The sequence below is a fragment of the Netta rufina genome (genome assembly GCF_964035555.1).
Source record: "Netta rufina genome assembly, chromosome: 3".
NCBI lineage: Eukaryota > Metazoa > Chordata > Aves > Anseriformes > Anatidae > Netta > Netta rufina.
Genome location: NC_140125.1, coordinates 119,381,198 through 119,398,444, shown reverse-complemented (window position 1 = coordinate 119,398,444; position 17,247 = coordinate 119,381,198). Strand labels below are relative to the sequence as shown.

At 41.7% G+C, this 17,247-nt stretch overlaps 1 protein-coding gene across 1 annotated transcript in view; it reads right to left on the bottom strand.

The window, feature by feature from the left end:
- The window catches only part of KIF13B (kinesin family member 13B), a gene marked incomplete at its 5' end in the record, with an annotated part of 119,417 nt that overhangs the window by 66,514 nt on the left and 35,656 nt on the right, over nucleotides 1-17,247 (bottom strand). Inside the window, 7 exons of the mRNA XM_084284543.1 lie at nucleotides 39-151; nucleotides 2,173-2,307; nucleotides 3,718-3,805; nucleotides 4,217-4,397; nucleotides 5,114-5,206; nucleotides 6,722-6,782; nucleotides 8,802-8,817. Of these exons, the coding sequence (XP_084140669.1) occupies nucleotides 39-151; nucleotides 2,173-2,307; nucleotides 3,718-3,805; nucleotides 4,217-4,397; nucleotides 5,114-5,206; nucleotides 6,722-6,782; nucleotides 8,802-8,817 (687 nt within the window). The remainder of the gene's footprint in view (nucleotides 1-38; nucleotides 152-2,172; nucleotides 2,308-3,717; nucleotides 3,806-4,216; nucleotides 4,398-5,113; nucleotides 5,207-6,721; nucleotides 6,783-8,801; nucleotides 8,818-17,247) is intronic.

Here is a 17,247-nt window from a genome sequence, read left to right as displayed (position 1 = left end):
TGATGAAGAAAGGGAAAGAAACAATCACTCAGTCTTACTTGTTAATGTTGCTTCCTTCTTTCAGCCTGTCTCCTGCAGCACCAGTCTTGGTTGCTCTTTCACTACCTGCTAAGTCGACCAGGCTCAGCTTGCCCACCTTCTCACCTGATGTCTGCAGAAGGAACCAGAGAAGAGCTACTGTTAGTTCATCACTTAAACTGAGTTACATAGCTTCACATATTTTCAAAAAAAATAATCAAGCTGCTTTTCCTGGTGTAGACTTGAAGGGTATTCTGCATTAACTCATGAGCTGCTGCTCATGACAACCGGATTTCAACTGAAGTCAGACATGTTGCTGTCTTCAAGACATCCTAGAAATCTCCAGAGGAGCAGAACATGGGGCACATTACTCAAATGTTCAAGCAGTAACAAATGCAGAGGGAATGCAAGCTAAAGAGTCACATAAAAAGACACGGGGCCTACAGTCTCTGCCTTTATAATCTTGAAAACAGCTTAAAAATCTCAAATTCTATACCATAAGTTTCATCTCTTTTTTTATTTTCTTTTTTTTTTTTTTTCCAGCAAGTAGGATTGAACATGACAAGAAGCATGCTGTAATTTATGAAAATGACTGCAATCACAGAAGCCTCCTAGATCCTTAACAGCTTCTGAGAAAGAAATCCAAGCTATGTGGGTATTTCAATCCCGTAACACAGATTTTGTAATAAATCCCCATTATTCCTCGTAAATCTTGCTAATTATCTCACTTGACCCAAAATGACATTCTGAAACACTCCATAAATTTCCTATGTCAATATGCAGTTGAAGAGCTAGCACTGCCTTTGAGGACAGCTTGGTTACATCATGCTTTTCTGCAGCATCGACGACTGAAGTGCCTCTGTATCACCGTTGCAAAGTGCTACACTTCCCTAAACGAACAGGATGATTTTAGAATCAATATGCTTTCAAAAACATTAAGCCTCTCAAAATACTGTGTGATCATCAGGCCATTCTGAAATGGTCATTTCCAGGACTGAAAGGACCAAGGAGACAGGAAACCAGAGGAATCTATTCCAGAAACTCAGACAGCGGTCACTGCCTGATTACAGAAAAGACAAACAATCAGAATTACCACCCTGCATCCAGGCTGACCACAAAAAGTTAAGTATGCAGTACAGCCTCAGGAAAAACAGAACGACAAATTCTGGCAAGCCAAGGAATTTAGCATAGTTTGACTGTTGATTTGAAGTGCAAATGGGAAGAAAATTCCAAATAGGAAACCAAGAAAATCATCTGGCTAAGAAGATTCGTGGAGACTGAGACATGAGAAGAGGAAAAAATACTAATGCTAATTATGCTTTACAATTAATTCAATAATTAGACACATGCAAGCCTTATATTTGCTCCAGAAACACCGAAAATTTCTTCAAGGCTTTGGAGACTTTAATTGTCTGAGCATAAGCTTAGAACTTTTGGTATCAGAGATCTATTTCAATTTTGGTTTATCACCATTTTCTGCGAGGGATTAAATAATATTAACATAGAAAATCACACCCCCTCCAAGGAAAATTTATATATAAGAAAATGTAGAGAAAAATACTTCCACAGTTAAATATCTTCTTAACATTTAGTGTACATAAAAATATTAAATGAATGTGGCACAATGCAAAAAATGATCAAAAGTTTTGGTTTGTGAAGCTGATTGTTTACATGCATTTGCATGAAATAAACCTTTGAAGGAGATTACCAGATGTACATTCAGATGTTCTTCATGTAATTCAATCTTCCTTCTAAATATTATGTCTCTACTTTCTCCTCCAAGTCTGTACTACAAATTGTTGCTTAAAAATAAGTTTCTTTAGTTCAGATTCTAGGATTAGGAGATGCTTCCTCCGCCCTCCAGCAGGTCTGCTGCAAGTCTGGACCTGCATTTTTGCTTTCCATTTCAAAAAACACATTTCACTTACCTACTAAAATTTATTTCCCCACTTTTGGGCATATGAGCATTATGACAAGGACTCTGCTAGACAAGGTCACAGCCAACCTGGTCCAGTGCTAGCAGTGCGCACAGCAGGGCACTGTAGCAAAAGACCTCTTGAGGCCCCCAGCATTTCTCGGAGTCTATGAAATAAATTAAAGCAAGAAGCACATATGCAAGCTTAACATTTGGACTGTGTAACTTGTTTTACTTACCCCTGATTGCACATCATAGAGCGTGTGGGTGAGGATGATCTTGAAGACTGCATGGGACCGACTGCTCTCCTCATTCATGTTGGTTGCAGCCACTGTGCGAGATTTGTTGCCCTCAGACATCAAGGACTCGATGTCCTAGATACAATTTTCACAGCCATAAGCATATCTGCACTATCATTTTCAACTATCTACCAAAACAATCTCATTTTGTTAAAATACAGCAATGTTTCCCACCAAGTTTCACTGTTCATTCACAGAGTGTGAGAACGAAATATTGTGATATTCCCTTCATAGCCTAGAAATTAAACAATGTTGTTATGTGCCCATTCATCCATGACCTATGACTGGCTATTAAATTATCAACAAAACTAACGCACCTGGCTGCACATAAAAAATACCTGAAAGCAAAGAAAAACCTGAGGAAACAGCAGTTCATGTTTGAGCACTGCAACGTTTTAGTCTCAGTTGTCAAACATAATTCTCGAAAAGTGTAATACTGACACCGGGCTTGTTTTATATCACAGAAACATCGTGGAACAGGTTGTTACGTTCCTCTTACACACACAAAAAAAGCTATAAAAGCTTATAAAACCTTCTGGTATGTTGTGGTACTTGAGAGACAGGCAGCTCCCCTGCTTCAGTGTTTTACAGCAATCCTGTAAAACAGTTAAAACTTCAGAGCCCTGGGCTCGGATTTTATTTACTCATCGAGCTGGATCGTGCTAAAGAAAACCAAAACCAATTAAACAGAAGCACACCACAGACCGCTCTGACTCTGCACGCTGAATTATGCAAAGCTGCTGGGCAACGTACAACAGAAATGCATGCAACATGTCTTTTATTAACAGAAACCACCAGAGATGGAGAGATAAATACATGGAGAGACTAGGAAAGGAAGGACTCCACTGTTAATGTTCTGCTAAAGATGACAGCATCCTTGCCCATATTTACTAATTTTTCCCACAGTACATCAATACTGCTTAAAAATTAGAACATTCTGCAAGTAAATATATATAAATATCCATATATATATATATGCATGCTATCTAGTTGACTGTAGTACTCCCCAATAAGCAAGTTTCAGGCAATGTTGTCAAGTATTTGTCTTGTAGACAAGCATTTGTTTATATTTCCAGAGTGCCTGTGTGCTACTTGCAGGTGAAATTACCAGGCAATAGCAAGACAGCCAAAAAGTGACAAGGCAAGGTACTGAAAGCCTGTCTCTGCTAAGTGCTAGTTCTGTAATTAATTGCTGAATGCTGCTTCTCGTGGATGCAGGGTAGACTCAGCTATGTTTGGGAGGAAAGCTGCTTCATTAAATAGTTGAATGACTGTCAGAGTTAGTAAATAGCAAAGGATGAAGATGAGTTTCTGCTGTTAACTCTGTTTTCCCCAGTGATCACAACACAACACTCATACAGCTCTCTTGCTCGAAAATCCAAGTTACTGCCACAGCAATTAGGAGTAGGTTAATAACGCTGTCCTGCTTTCAGGATCCTACTGTATAGGGTGTCAACACAAGCCCTTCATAAAACTGATCCTTACCTTGTAGCTAGCAACAGCTAGTTTGGATAGCCCATCTACGTAAGGCCCATAAACACTGTGTTCTCTAACTTTTAATGACTGACGGCTTCTGGTTGGGGGAAAAAAAAAGTTATTTATAAGCACGTGACTGATGTAAGACAACATTTACAGAAAATCAATTTCTCACTGACATATCTCAGACATGATGGTTTTACAGCTACCATAATAAAGCACAGAGCAAAGACCACAACGCAAACTGAAAAGCTGTATGTCCACATGTGCCATGCTGACAAACGTTTTTGTCACTTCATAAAAGCTGGCATTAGGGTGAATTTACTCCAAGCTTTCAGTCTTACCAATTTACTTTGATTTAAAATAAAAGGACACTGAAAAGTCAGAAGGAAAAAAAACATCCTAAGTATCCCAAATGTCTTAGAGGGGATCCACTATTGCAAATTGATATGTGGAAAGAGAGGATACAGCAACATATTACGGTGCTGTTCACAGGCACATTACTTACCCTTTGGGGTCAAGAAGATCCCTGACTTTTTCGTTGTATATCTCCATGTAGGATACTTCTACTTTGAAACTTTGCTCTTCATTTTCCTCTTTCTGTGCTCTTTCAAAGAGTCCACTGCAAAGTCTGGGGATTAATCCAGGCTGGTCAGCAGTACCCATCATTGTATATGATTTTCCTGATCCTGTGTGATTGAACTGATAATTAGTGGACATGCAACTATTTTATTTTATTTTATTTTATTTTATTTTATTTTATTTTATTTTATTTTATTTTATTGTGAGGAACATGGAAAAGAAATGGAGAAGCAAAGAAAAAAAATGACATTTCAGAGAAAGATATTTGTACAGTTTTGTATTTTAATGCAACCATTAAAATACAATTAAAATTAATTAAATTACCATTTAGCTAAAAACTATTCAATTAAAAGGAAAAGGAAAACAAGAAATCTAGTTAAACTGAAAGAGAAGACTATCAGACAGATACTCCTACTGTAGTAAACAACCCACTAACACCCAAATGCCTGCCAGAACAAGAAAAATCTGTTGCACAACCATACTCGTTTTTGCATATTAAATTTAAAATGATGATTAAAGATTATTCTAACTGCAGGGGCAGAAAATACAAGTGGTGCTCTGAACTCAAGGACATTCCAAAGATGACAATCAGAAGCGTGAGAAATAAGGGTAGCCAGCAACAGACAAAATCTCATTTCTTACCCTGTTCACCTGGTATCTAATGTTACAAAACATCATTTCTTTTGTTTGCACAACCTGAAAATGCTGGTTGCAAGGCATTTGCCCTGAAACAATGTCACAACAGCGAGGGAAGGAGTCTCTGGTCAGGACATCAACGCCTTTTGTGTCAGTGCTGGTTTTGCTTACATTCTGGAGGACTTACCAGTTTGCCCATAGGCAAAGATGCAAGCATTATAGCCTTCAAAGGCATTCTGAAGAATATTCTCTCCAAGGCACTTGAAAACAACATCTTGACCTAAGAAATAAAACATGCAAGCTAATTTAACAAAGGAGAGAGTGGGTTTTTTCATGATCTGGATTCTTCAATAATTACGTAAAAGCAAACACTTGGGGTTTTCTGGCTGTTCTTGCCTAACTAAATCACCCAGCATCCAGTACCCACTCCCTTTACAGGAGCGTGGACATCGATTAATAGTTGTGTTCCAAATTTCTACCAGCACAAGAATCAGAGTTTGTGATTATCATGCATCCACACACATGCACTTACAGCAATGTGCTACCACCGGTGCTCGTACTCAAGTTTTAGCAGCACAAAATCTACCACCAGCTGCAGAATTTCACCCGCTGGTGAATGACAGCACTTCAAAATATACTCAACCCATACATTTTAACAACTGTCATTTAGTTTTAATTGAGGGCTGTTGGTCGAGCACTAAATAATTTCACTGTATATGCACAAGATATTTCGTAATTCCATGAAATTTGTGCAGAGAAGGAACCACATCTATATATGGAAGACGTACATATTAGCAAAATATAGAGTATATCACTTCTTTTTGCAATTGAACTAAATCTATATGCACATTTTTTGGCTCATTTTCCAAGTGGAGGAAGAGATGCTAACTATATTTCAGTGTTCTTTATTTAAATCAATCCTGTATTTTCAGAATTTATGAGCAATTAAAATCTGAACAAGACCTGATGGAATTACATGGACTGACAAATCCCTTCTCCAATACGTTAACATTCCTGAAAGATTTTCTTTTCTCTCATTAAGTCCATAACTTTACTTTCAGGTTGACTCAAGACTTTCTCAAGTCCTCACTAGATTTCTATTCATTAGTTATCTGTTATGGAAATTAAAAGATTCATATGCTTGTAGATTTTATTGATTTTTCTTTTAAATGCATGGAAACAAGCTTAAATGAATCCAATTTTTAAAAGTATGAAAAAAACAAAAAGATAACAAAATGGTAAGTTAATAAATTTCAGATTTTACCACATTTGCCAAAATATGTCCAGAACACACAAAAATATATATTATATATAAGATGTATATAATATGTATAATAAATATAATATATATAAAATAATATATTCACCTTTTTTAATACTCCATTTACTAAGTTCTAATATTATGTCAACCCCCCCATCCGCACTGGCAAACAGGAAGGTATATTTTAGCAATATTCCTCTACTCCTGGAAAGGAATGGATTTGATGTTTTCCAAGTGATGTCCTTGGATCAGTATTTTAACTATAGATGTAAATATGAGTAACCCATTATTGTGATGGATTTCTCAATTTCCTGCACTGCAGATGGGCAGCATTGCCTACTGCTACCCTAACCCTCGTCTTTAGAAAAGAAAAACAGGAATGATTTAAGGTTTTCCTTTTTCTTTTGACAACGAGCAGCCGTACAGGGGAAAGATCCTCCATGCCATATGGTGTGTGCCCTTTAGCAAATACTGCATTATAATTAGATCGTTTGTTCTTGGAGACAACACGCACAAAGCTCCAGTAAATATTACCTGCATATTTTTCCTTGACGGATTCATCCATGGACCAAAAGCAGTGATCGTAAGCAAACACCTGCAGAAAAATAAGCAGGAGGGCATCTTGTAAAAACCATTGCCACGTCAAACACGTTATCCCAATTGCGACAGCGCTGTGTTATGTTGGCTAACAGCATGCTTCTTGGGGCCATTCTGATATACAATACACATTCCTGCAGAATTATTTATTTCTTATGGGTTCAATACCTAAACCCAAACACCTTATCTTCCTATACGCAACCCTGTTCCTTGGTTTTATTCAATTTTTGCTTTTATTTCTTCATTCCTATTGTGTGAATCCTGTTCAACGCTCTCCAACAGCTGCCCATGCGATGAGCCTGTGGATGTCAAGGAGCTCTCCTCATCGTCCTTTAAAAACCCATCCCCGCGATTCATTTTTCACAAGACTTTCTATTTTGCAAACTGACAGATGTCCCCTGGCTGTTTCTGCCTACCACCCCCACGCTTCTTGTCTGCATAAATTAAAACCATGCTGTAGGGCAGGAACCTCTCTCCATACAAGCCAAGCAGAAGCAGCCATCACCAGTCTTGTAAAGAACAATATGCAGCAAATGAGGTTTATCACTAGGAGAGCGATGCTGTAGCCTTTTTAAACAGAAAAGGGTTGGTTTTGTGGTGAATCCCTTTAAAGGCTGGCAGGCACCCTCCATCATCCCAGCTGACCTCCAGTAGGGCAGTGCCTGCTCCGGCCCCTCAGGCTGCAAAAGGAGATGTTTGCAAAGCATCTCCCCTGGCTATGTATTTGCAAGGAAACAAACAAACAAATAAATAAAGATCTGGGTAACAGCTGATCTATATTCCCACGGGCAAAACTGACTCTGTAGGATATAGGAAAAGGGAAGTGCCATGGGCTGCTCCTTCACTGCTTATTTCTCATCGAAGTTTAATTAAGGTTGCTCCTTCCCCTTTAGACGTTCCAGTGTCTCATATCCGCCTTGTGACCCTTATCCCATTATTTCTGAAAATTTCATTTTTATCCATTAGCCCATTTCCACATTCACTTTTGGCGAAGGCTGTGATTAGTATGCTAAAGGCATTAACCGTGAACAAACATCTGCATAGGTAAATCACACCTAACACTTTTTATTTAGTACAGCTTGTAGGAACAAAATACGTTGTATCACATCCACATTAATAATAGGAGGAAAACCCTACAGAGAAATACTGAGCCTGTAGCAAATGAACTCAGTTATGCCGTTCCCTAATGGATTGTGTCATGGAATATGAAAAATCATTTAAGGACTCACAGAGCAATAAAGAAAATCTTCCTCAAGTATTTACACCAACTAAAATAGTTGGAAAAATTATACGAGAGTTGAAAATGTGTACTAGCAGCGCAGCCAAACTTACTGCTTACATTTATGGAAATGTTTAATATAGCAAAACCCTTTGAATTTAAACAACTTATCTTCAGAAATACATTGCCTTTTTTTTTTTTAAAAAAAAACGTACAATAATATCTCATCATCAAGAGATGAAAGGGTTTACTTTACAGCCTCTAGTTGTGGAAATAGCAGCTGGTGTATTTAAAGTTAAGGGTTTTTTTTTGTACTTTGAATTTATTAGACAATTAGCCATATTGTTACAACGTCCCAAGACTTCAGAGCGTTTAACCAAACATCATTGGATCTACGACCACATCAATAAAGCTGGCTCCTGATACGCCAGGCTAAAGATTGGTATCTGCACACCAAATACAAAGTCATGGGATCGTAAGCTGCAACAACAAAATGAGTTTGCTCTAACGCAAATACCAGAAAAGGCTTTAAAAAACCCACAGACTACAAGCAGTCTCCCATTCCCGGCCTGTAATGCCGAGCATGTATGTTCTCATTTGTTCCTGTGACTCATTTTTTTTTGGCAGAGGCTTTACAGGGCTCTTCTGCAGCAAGGAAATGCTTCGAGTTTCTTACTCAACAGCTGATCAACTGCAGAGCTGTATTTTGAAATGCTTTTAATATCTGGCTAACCCACGGCCAGCTGAAGGAAAGGACAATTTTCAGTCACCGAGGGACGGTGCAGGAACGGCCCTTACCTTTGGCTGGGTCCTGCTGCTCCCAGAAGCATCGCCAGCACGAAGGATGTGGTACAGCACGGGGCGAGAAAGAGAAAAGAAAACCAAAGATGGTTAGTTATGATCATTTCAGCTTAATTACTCTACCATTAATACCTCGTCTTTGGGACATCATTTAAAAAGTTCATTCCAACAGTAGGACTGGAGATGCTGCTCTGAGCAAGTTGATTTTGACCTCACAGCCTCTCTCTCCCTCGTGCTGCTGCCACCTCCTCCTCATTTTCTTGTAATTTATTTTCTTGTGACACCTCTCTCTATAGTTTTGTTTTAAAAACTCTTTTAAAAGTACCCAAGCAATACAGAAAACCTCCCAAAACACCTGCACAGGAGGTATTCAAGAGAGAATTTCAGAGTCCAGCTGTTGAACGTGCCCACCTTGGCTCCTCACAGCTGCTGGGACAGCCCAGCAAAGAGGTGTCTTCTTAAAAGAACGAGCGGAAAATAGCAATCCCTTTACCCTGTTATGGGCATAATTTAAAACTTCCCAGCACAGCTCGGTAAGTACTGGAGTTAAAACAAGAAAAACCTTTAAAACAAGAGCCCAGCACCAGCCCATGCACCTTGGACATGGAAAGTGGCAGCAGGTCATGCAGCATCCTCCCATACAGAAGGCTGGAGAAATCCAGCATTCAAGTGAGCAGCTGCAACAGGACGGCTTTTCCTCTCACCACCTGGCTGTGTTTGACCAAAAGCTCTCCCTTGGTCCATGCAATGTGTTCAGCAAAGGGTCTCCATGGTCTCTGATGCTCCTAGCAAGGTCGTGGACAGGGAGAGACCGAGGGGCTGCCTTCACCAGGGCTTCGGTTCAGGTACAGGAGGCACCAACAAGGCAGGAGATTTGCTCCCTTAATGGCTTGGAGTACTTTAAGAGATGCAAGAGCGCTATTTTGGCTCTCCAGCCTCTGAAATGCCAGCGGAGTGCTTTCCTGAGAATGGCTAAGAGGCTTGTAGGGGTGCTCTGGTTTATGAGGAAGGTTCGCTCCTATTCCTACAGGAAGACCACTCACCTTAAAAGCAAAGCAAGCCAGGATTTGGAGCATGAGTTTTGGACACAGAGACATTACCCTGCCCGTAATTCAGCAAGCAATCCTGATCATTTCCCCAGCCCCGTTCCAAGGCAGGATTACACGACGCACTTGACCTTTCCAGCCCTCGATCCAGCACGTACTATTGAGCATTTGGATTAAAGCGGCAATAGGGATATCATCTCCAAAGTCCTATCCCATCTGCAGCTTTAAGAGGATGGATTATACTAGGCTATGTAAATCATCAAGCTTAGTTTAGACTAAAAGTCTTAATGTGTCTCATTTGCTAAAGAACGGCACATACACACAGAACCGTGTCTCGCAGCCCCACTTACCCAAACAGACACGAAAGGGAGCCCTACATCAAAGGAATACAGTGTATGGCACGTAGGATTCAGCACGCTACCTAGAGCTGTACCAGGCTCTGTGCACTTCGGGCTGAAAAGAAAATAAATCTGACAAACGCCTCCCTAAGGAGAGCAGAGAGTGCCCACCATGTGCCGCAGCATCGCGCCGTGCACAGCCCCATCACCCCGCAGCTGTGGCAGCCAGGCTCAGGAACCCAGGAAAAAATTTTCAGCCCAAATGGAAATCCTACAGAAAAGAAATGGACAGGAGGAAGCAGCCCCTGAGCAGCCAGCGAGCCACAAATACCCCCTGCAAGCGCTGGGTGTTCAGAGGATGCTCCTTGCCCTCTATGCAGTTGATGTTAGCCAAAAAAAAATCACACACACACAAAAAAATCATCCCATTGGATTCCAATAACGACAGCCTGTAACGAATCGTGAACTGAATCGTGAATTATCTTGGTGATCTTCAGGCAGTTTGGTGATCATGGGGCATTTCCACCACCGCTGCCCCCAGCTCAGAGGTGGGGGACAAAATTGCTGCTGCTCCCTGGCTGAGCACCAAAACTGCCATCAACAGCATCCAAAAGCTCCCGGAGAGGAGGGGAAAGCTCCTCTTCTGGCCACTGAAGGCTGTCACTAAGATGTTTTCAGCATCACATTTACACTTGAATCCAGAGTGACGGATTTGCCTTAGCCAGCCAACGCATCTTGGGTTCCTGCAATACCAGACTATTGGATATTAAAAAGGAGAAAGCACAGAATCTCCAATAATTAAAATCATACATTCAGGAAGAATAAAACACTCTGTTCAGCCCTCGTTATTAGTGCTATTCCAATAGTCTCTTAAATCACTTTTTTGCTCTGGCTTTCCATGTTCAAGAGAAGGAAGGTGGAGTGACGTTAACTACATCTGAGTTTTTGCAAATCTAGCGGGGAAAACAGCACAGCAAACGAGGTGAAACATTCCTGGGGAGAGGCAAGGACAGCTCAGACCTCATCTTTCTCTTCAGCTTGGAAATAGCAGCCAGCTGGCACATCAGCACATGCCCTACATCAGTCACAGCGCATTTCTGCCTAAATCAGGACTGGGCGGATGGGGCAAATGGGAGGAGAAACGTGGGGGATGATGGCAAGTCAGAAAGCTGGGTGAAGGAGTACAGGGGCTGTAGGACATTATCTGATCAGGAAAGAATTAATTTTTATTTTTTCCCCCTGAAAAAAAAGATATTTCCTATGCCAGTAGCAACTGTGGCATCCGAACTATACACTGATGATATCGCTCACTGGCACGAGGCTAAGCTGGATTTATGGAGCTGCCACAACATTTGAACATTTTCATAAGCTTCTGGAAAAAATAAAGAAATTTCAGGTTAAAAGAAAAAGGGAGAGGGAACAATTTCACCAATAACCATGAATTAGGGAAGTCCCCAAAAAGACACAGAAATTTTTATTGCTTTCCACTTGCAATCTTCCATAACCATGGCAAAAATAAGCAGATCGGCTTCCAACATAACTGGGGTTGTTTTAGGCCTTTCAGCAAAAACTGCTCAGCACAGGCTCCAGAAAGTAGCTGAAGACACAACTAGAAAAACATACTGATGGGGAAAAAACCACTCGGAGCTTAACAGCAGAAAGGTTTTGGCATCTCCCAACAGCCACGATGCACGACTGCATCCCTAGCTGTGCTCCTGAGGAGCTGCCAAGCCTGGTTTGCCTTAAATCAATCTGTATTCACAGCTTATTTCAAGTAAATCTGGCATTGTGTGTCACAGTGACTTATCCTCTGCACAATTTGACTCCACTTTATAGCAAGCTTATTGTTTTTAAGGTTTGTATGGATCCCAATAGCTCCAGTTTTGAGACTTCTTAAGCCTAGCACCAGGCGATTTGTCTGTACCACGTTTAGGGCCTCCATCATGGCACAGCGATGGGGACTCCCCACACAAACCTGGAGGAGAAATTCTCTGTTTTAACTTAATTTCTGTGTTTCCCTCTTGGTTGGTGGGAGCAGCAGCACAGCAGAACCCAGAGGTGGTCTCAGCATCGAGTCCCACTTGTCCTGTGGCTATAGGATGAGTGCCAGATGAGCTCCAGAGGTCCCCTGAGGTGCCTCCCAACATCCGCCATTTTGTGATTCGGGGATATTTTATTAACAATTTGCACATGTCACAGCTAAAAGTAGTGCAGTAACTCACTCATTCACCTGCCATGAGCTTTCTCACTGAGACTCATATCCTCACCTCTGGAAATTAAAAAAAACAGCAGGGGAAAGATGCTTGGGAAACACAAATATCCATATTATTTACTAATCCAACATAGGCCTTGTTTGAAGAGCAAAGGGTTAAAAGTTAATGGTTTTCACGGACCAAACGGTTTTTCAAGAAGCCTCATCCTCCAAACAAGACTTCTGAATCTTGATTGAGTCTTTTTGAGTCTTTTTTACAGCTCTCCCCCGAGCTGTATCTCTGAGGGTAAATACCGGGCGTGGATGGAGCTGAATCCCACAAGGAGCTGTGCGTTGCTCATACTGTCCCAGCATCAGATCTGTCTGTAAAGGGAGGCAGGATTTAACAAATGTTTTTGCAGTTTTATATTTTGGAAAAGCCAGGCTGATGATTTTCAAGTTTACTGTCTCCACAAGGCAGCAAATACATCCTCCATTGTCCTACAGGAGCTTCCTAGCGTGCGGAGGCTGATAAGGTGCAGGAATTATCGAGGAGCTCTAGCAGAGTCCCGAGGCAGACAACTTCAGGCACACCAGATAAGGAGGCAGGCACAAAAAGATATCAGGAAGATCTTGCATTTGTTTGAAGCTTGGGAGCCTGGCTATCTTTCAGTTGCAGATCCTCGAAATGTGGCATTTCTTTTCTATCTGATCCACAACGAGTTGGTTTTGAAGAGCCAGCAGTTGGTTAGGAAAGACACTGCAGCGTTAAGGGGTTTGCTGCTTAAACCTGAGCTGCAGAATTTCTTTCCTGACTTAAAAGCAAAATAAAATTGAGTAGCATAATTAAATTTATTGTCTAGCGGCGAGGTAGCTGAAAGGCAGAGGTAATGACAACTGATAAGAAAAAGTAGAACTAATTGAGAAGTTTTCTTCTCTTTCCACACATCTCACAAATACAACTTGCAACACTTTTTGCTGCTACACAGAGTGAGGAAATGCCTCCTAAATCAAATCCTGATCACTTCAGGCTTCTTCACACTGCAGTACTTCGCAATCCGTTTTCCCAGAGTCTCTCAGAAGACGAAGTGCTTCAGGTCGTTGGCTTTAACAGCCTATAAATACTCTTCCCCCCTTTCTACACACAGACCAAGGGGGATTAAAAAACTGTGTCCCACTAGACTACTCCAATTTCTAGATGATACCCTCCAATTAATCCTATTGTACGGAGTTTCAATTGGATGTCCATACCGATACTGACCTCTTTGGCTGAAAGCCATGCTTTTTTTTTTTTTTTATAGAGAGCAGAAATAGTCCCTTCAAAGCAAAATCCCCAAACACGTCAAAAGAAAATGTGAAAGAGCACGCACAGTTCAGAGCTTAAACTCTTGTGGCTGAAAGGAACAAAAGGAATCAGTGTTACTTCCAAAATTCCTCCGGTGCCGCATGGCATTCCAGGCATAGCTGGCGGTTTCTACCGACAAACCTCATTTTTGCCAGCTCACTCAAAAAAAAAAAGGCCTGAAAGACAAGAACTAGGGCAGAACGGCAGCTCTGTGGGTTCGGGGTATTTTCCAGTCAGAGCGAAGTTTCCTGCATTGTCCCGGCCACGTTCCAGCGGTGCGCGCATCCCATAAAGCCGTGTTATGACACGGGGATTACAACTCGGTCCTCCTGTTTGTAAACACTTGGATGTCAGGATGCTATTGTGCTCTGGAGAATGTTTGGTGCACATCCAGTACCCAGACTTTCAATTACCATTGTGCATTGGACTATTTTTTAATGAAGCCTGCTGCAGCTAGAGTTTTATAACCGCTGGAGGGGGGGAGGGTGGGAAGAAACCTCTCGTGGTTTGGCAGCGTTTTATCTCCCCCGATGGATTTCCAGATGGGAACACCAAGCTCCCAGGTCTGGGATGTGGTGAAAAACCCTTCCTGCCTCTAGGCCAGCTGCACAAATTGCTTAAATCCCAGGGAAGCAGCCCAGGAGCTGTGCGATGAGCTCCCAAAGAGGCAGACAGCTTGGGGGGGGGTTGCGTACTTACGTGTGTCCAGCATTGCATGCATGAAAATCTTCTGGATTTCATCAGAGCTGCCCCAAACACTGCAGCACCCAGCAGCTGGCTCTGTGCTTTCTTCCTCCCTCGAAAACCAGAAATCCCTTTTGGCTGGGACATTAGAACCTAACAGCTAATTATTTCTTTTTTTTTTTTTTTCCTCTCCTTACTCGATTATTGCCTAAAAGCATCCATGTGCAGAGCTTCTCATTCGACTGTGAAGGTGTTTTTTTGTTTCTAAATGCATTTTACTTCCCAAACGGATGATTCTCAGCCTGTCCCTTTCACTTTCCCTGCACCACAAGCTCTCATTTCTAAGCAGATCCAAGCCTTCCAGCTGAAAGCTTTCCTCACATCAGTAGCCCTAATTCCTGTCAATGTCCAGAATTAACCTGAAATGAATGCAGAAACAGGGTCATGAAGTCCTGATGTCAGAACAGCACCATTCTGGGGTATTTTTTTTAATTTTTTTTTTTTTGTGTGAGCAAGTTGGCAATTCACCATGCAGGAAATGCTGCAAAAACTGTCAGATTTTAAGGTATCCACCTCTAAATTGTAGGTTTTTCCTTGAAGAAGTACAAGGAACACGTTTCGCTTGGGTGGCGGGTGGGATTTACAAGAGCTCATGGAGACAACCAGGAATGTTTGAATTCGTATCAACAATTTATTCAACTCTGAAGTCAAATACACCAAGAATACTCAAAAAGGAGAAAAAGACTTTAAACACAAAGAACATTTTCACCATAAATTTAACACAGAGCATCTTGAGGCCTTCCCAGCATCACACAGCCATGCCATATGTCTCCACCTCGTATTTCTGACCTCACTGTGGGTGTTCATTCTGGCCCACCAGGGCAGAGTACCCAGCAACGGTTTTCCTGAGAAAAACCTTTCAAAGCAACTTTTTCTGCATCCATTTTCAGTCACCTGGAGCATTTTGGAAAGTTTTGCTTCTCTTCTCACTGGAAAATTACCTCAAGGCCTACCACAGTTCCTTGATGCAAGACGGTTTTTCTTACAGACTCAGCAAAAGGGTGAAAGTTGGGAGCAAACCACTGTGATGCCTGTACCACCGAGAGACAAAAACTGCATGGCACAGCCCTCCCAGGGCCCTCCCTGCCCTTGTGCACTGCTGGAGAAGCATCAGTGCCTTTTCCTTTGGAAACAAAAACTTGATGACATCCACAGACATTTCTATGGAGAGTCTATGGGTAGCTGGGAGAAGAAAAAGGTGGGGAAGAGGGACAGAGACAGGAGCACAAACATTTTGGTCATAACATTTTGGTCATGTTTGCTGTTTCTTTTAAATGTTCACCAAATCCCTCTAAACAGTGCATAGAAGAGGTGTCTACTCTATGGTTAAGTGCAGCTGAGTGCTTGCTAATTCTGTTATCTCCTCTTTCCACTGAATTACCTCGGACACGAATAAATTCCATGTTCTAATACCTCCTATTACACATTTTCTGCTGTGAAGTCCACATTCCAAAAGAATGTAGTCAGCTATCTCATGATTGCCCATGTAGTTTGTATTAGCCACAAAGACTGCAGCTGAGGAGACACCTTCCAGCTTGGCAGGCTAAGCAGCAAGTCAAACCGCCTCTGTCAACTTGTCTTCCACTTCCAAAAATTTACCTTCTCGTCTTCAAATAACATCTTCCTGAAGGGGATGCCTATCTGAGGAGGCAAGCAGACAACATCTGAAAGAGCTGCAGCTCAACAGAGAAAACTGTTGTGGCTGTGTTTTGTGAAGAACTCAACGTCAGCGGTGTGCTGGGTGCACACCCAAGGTGTTTACATGTATGAGGTTGGGAATTCCGTGTATTTATGAGGTTGGGAATTTCGTTGGATATACTATCCAGTTTCTGAACGTCCGTGCAGTTTCAGCATCACCGGGTGTTTGGGTGTTCAAGAGCACGTGCTCTGGACCATGCACAGTGCCCAAGTTTATACCTTGGAGCCCTTTTCGGTGCCTCCAGAACCAGGCAGCTGCTCTGCGAAGCATTATTGTCAGCTGGCAAGTCTATGCACGGCATGTTTTGGATCCAGCTCCACGTTCGGGGAGTCAAGCAGTATTTAAAACTACACGCACACTGGAAATCACAAATGATGTTGATCTATTTGCATAGTGGGGGAAAATAAGGGCTGCAGGCAGAAAGGTTTGGTTATTAGCATGAGAGATATTTGTCTTGCTTCCACGGTTCAGTAACTGCCTGAATTTCCTTATTTCAGCACGTACACATTTCACGATGGTAGCGATAGGGAAGAGGTTGTTGCACAACCTCTACGTGCTATCAGCCCACTGATGCCCAAGGAGCCTGGGAGGTAAGAGAACAGCACGGGGTGTCTGAACCACTCTATAAAATGCAGCCTGAGCACAGCAGCTTGTCAACACACTGTCATCTCAACAACAGCACTTCAAGAAAGTCTTTGTGTATTAGGAGCTTCAAACATTTCTTATAGTAAAATTAGCATTCGTATCTTTCAAAAAAAAAAAAAAAAGTTAGACTATATTTCGCTCTCCCCAAGAGCACAGACTACACACCTCCCCTCTGACCACCACCCTTTCAGCAGTGTCTATATTCCTCTGACCCATTTCGGCAAACTCTATTCACTGATAACAGAATGATAGTAGAGCAGGCAGCCATCAATACCCACTCTGACATTTGACAGATGCTGAACGTCAACAGAAACATGAAATATTTGGCATGCACTGATACGCTACTTCTTGTTCATGAGGATTTTGAACCTTTTTACCCAGTACTTTTTCTATGCAAATTCACTGAAACAGCTCAGCAGCGGCAAATTCAGTGTT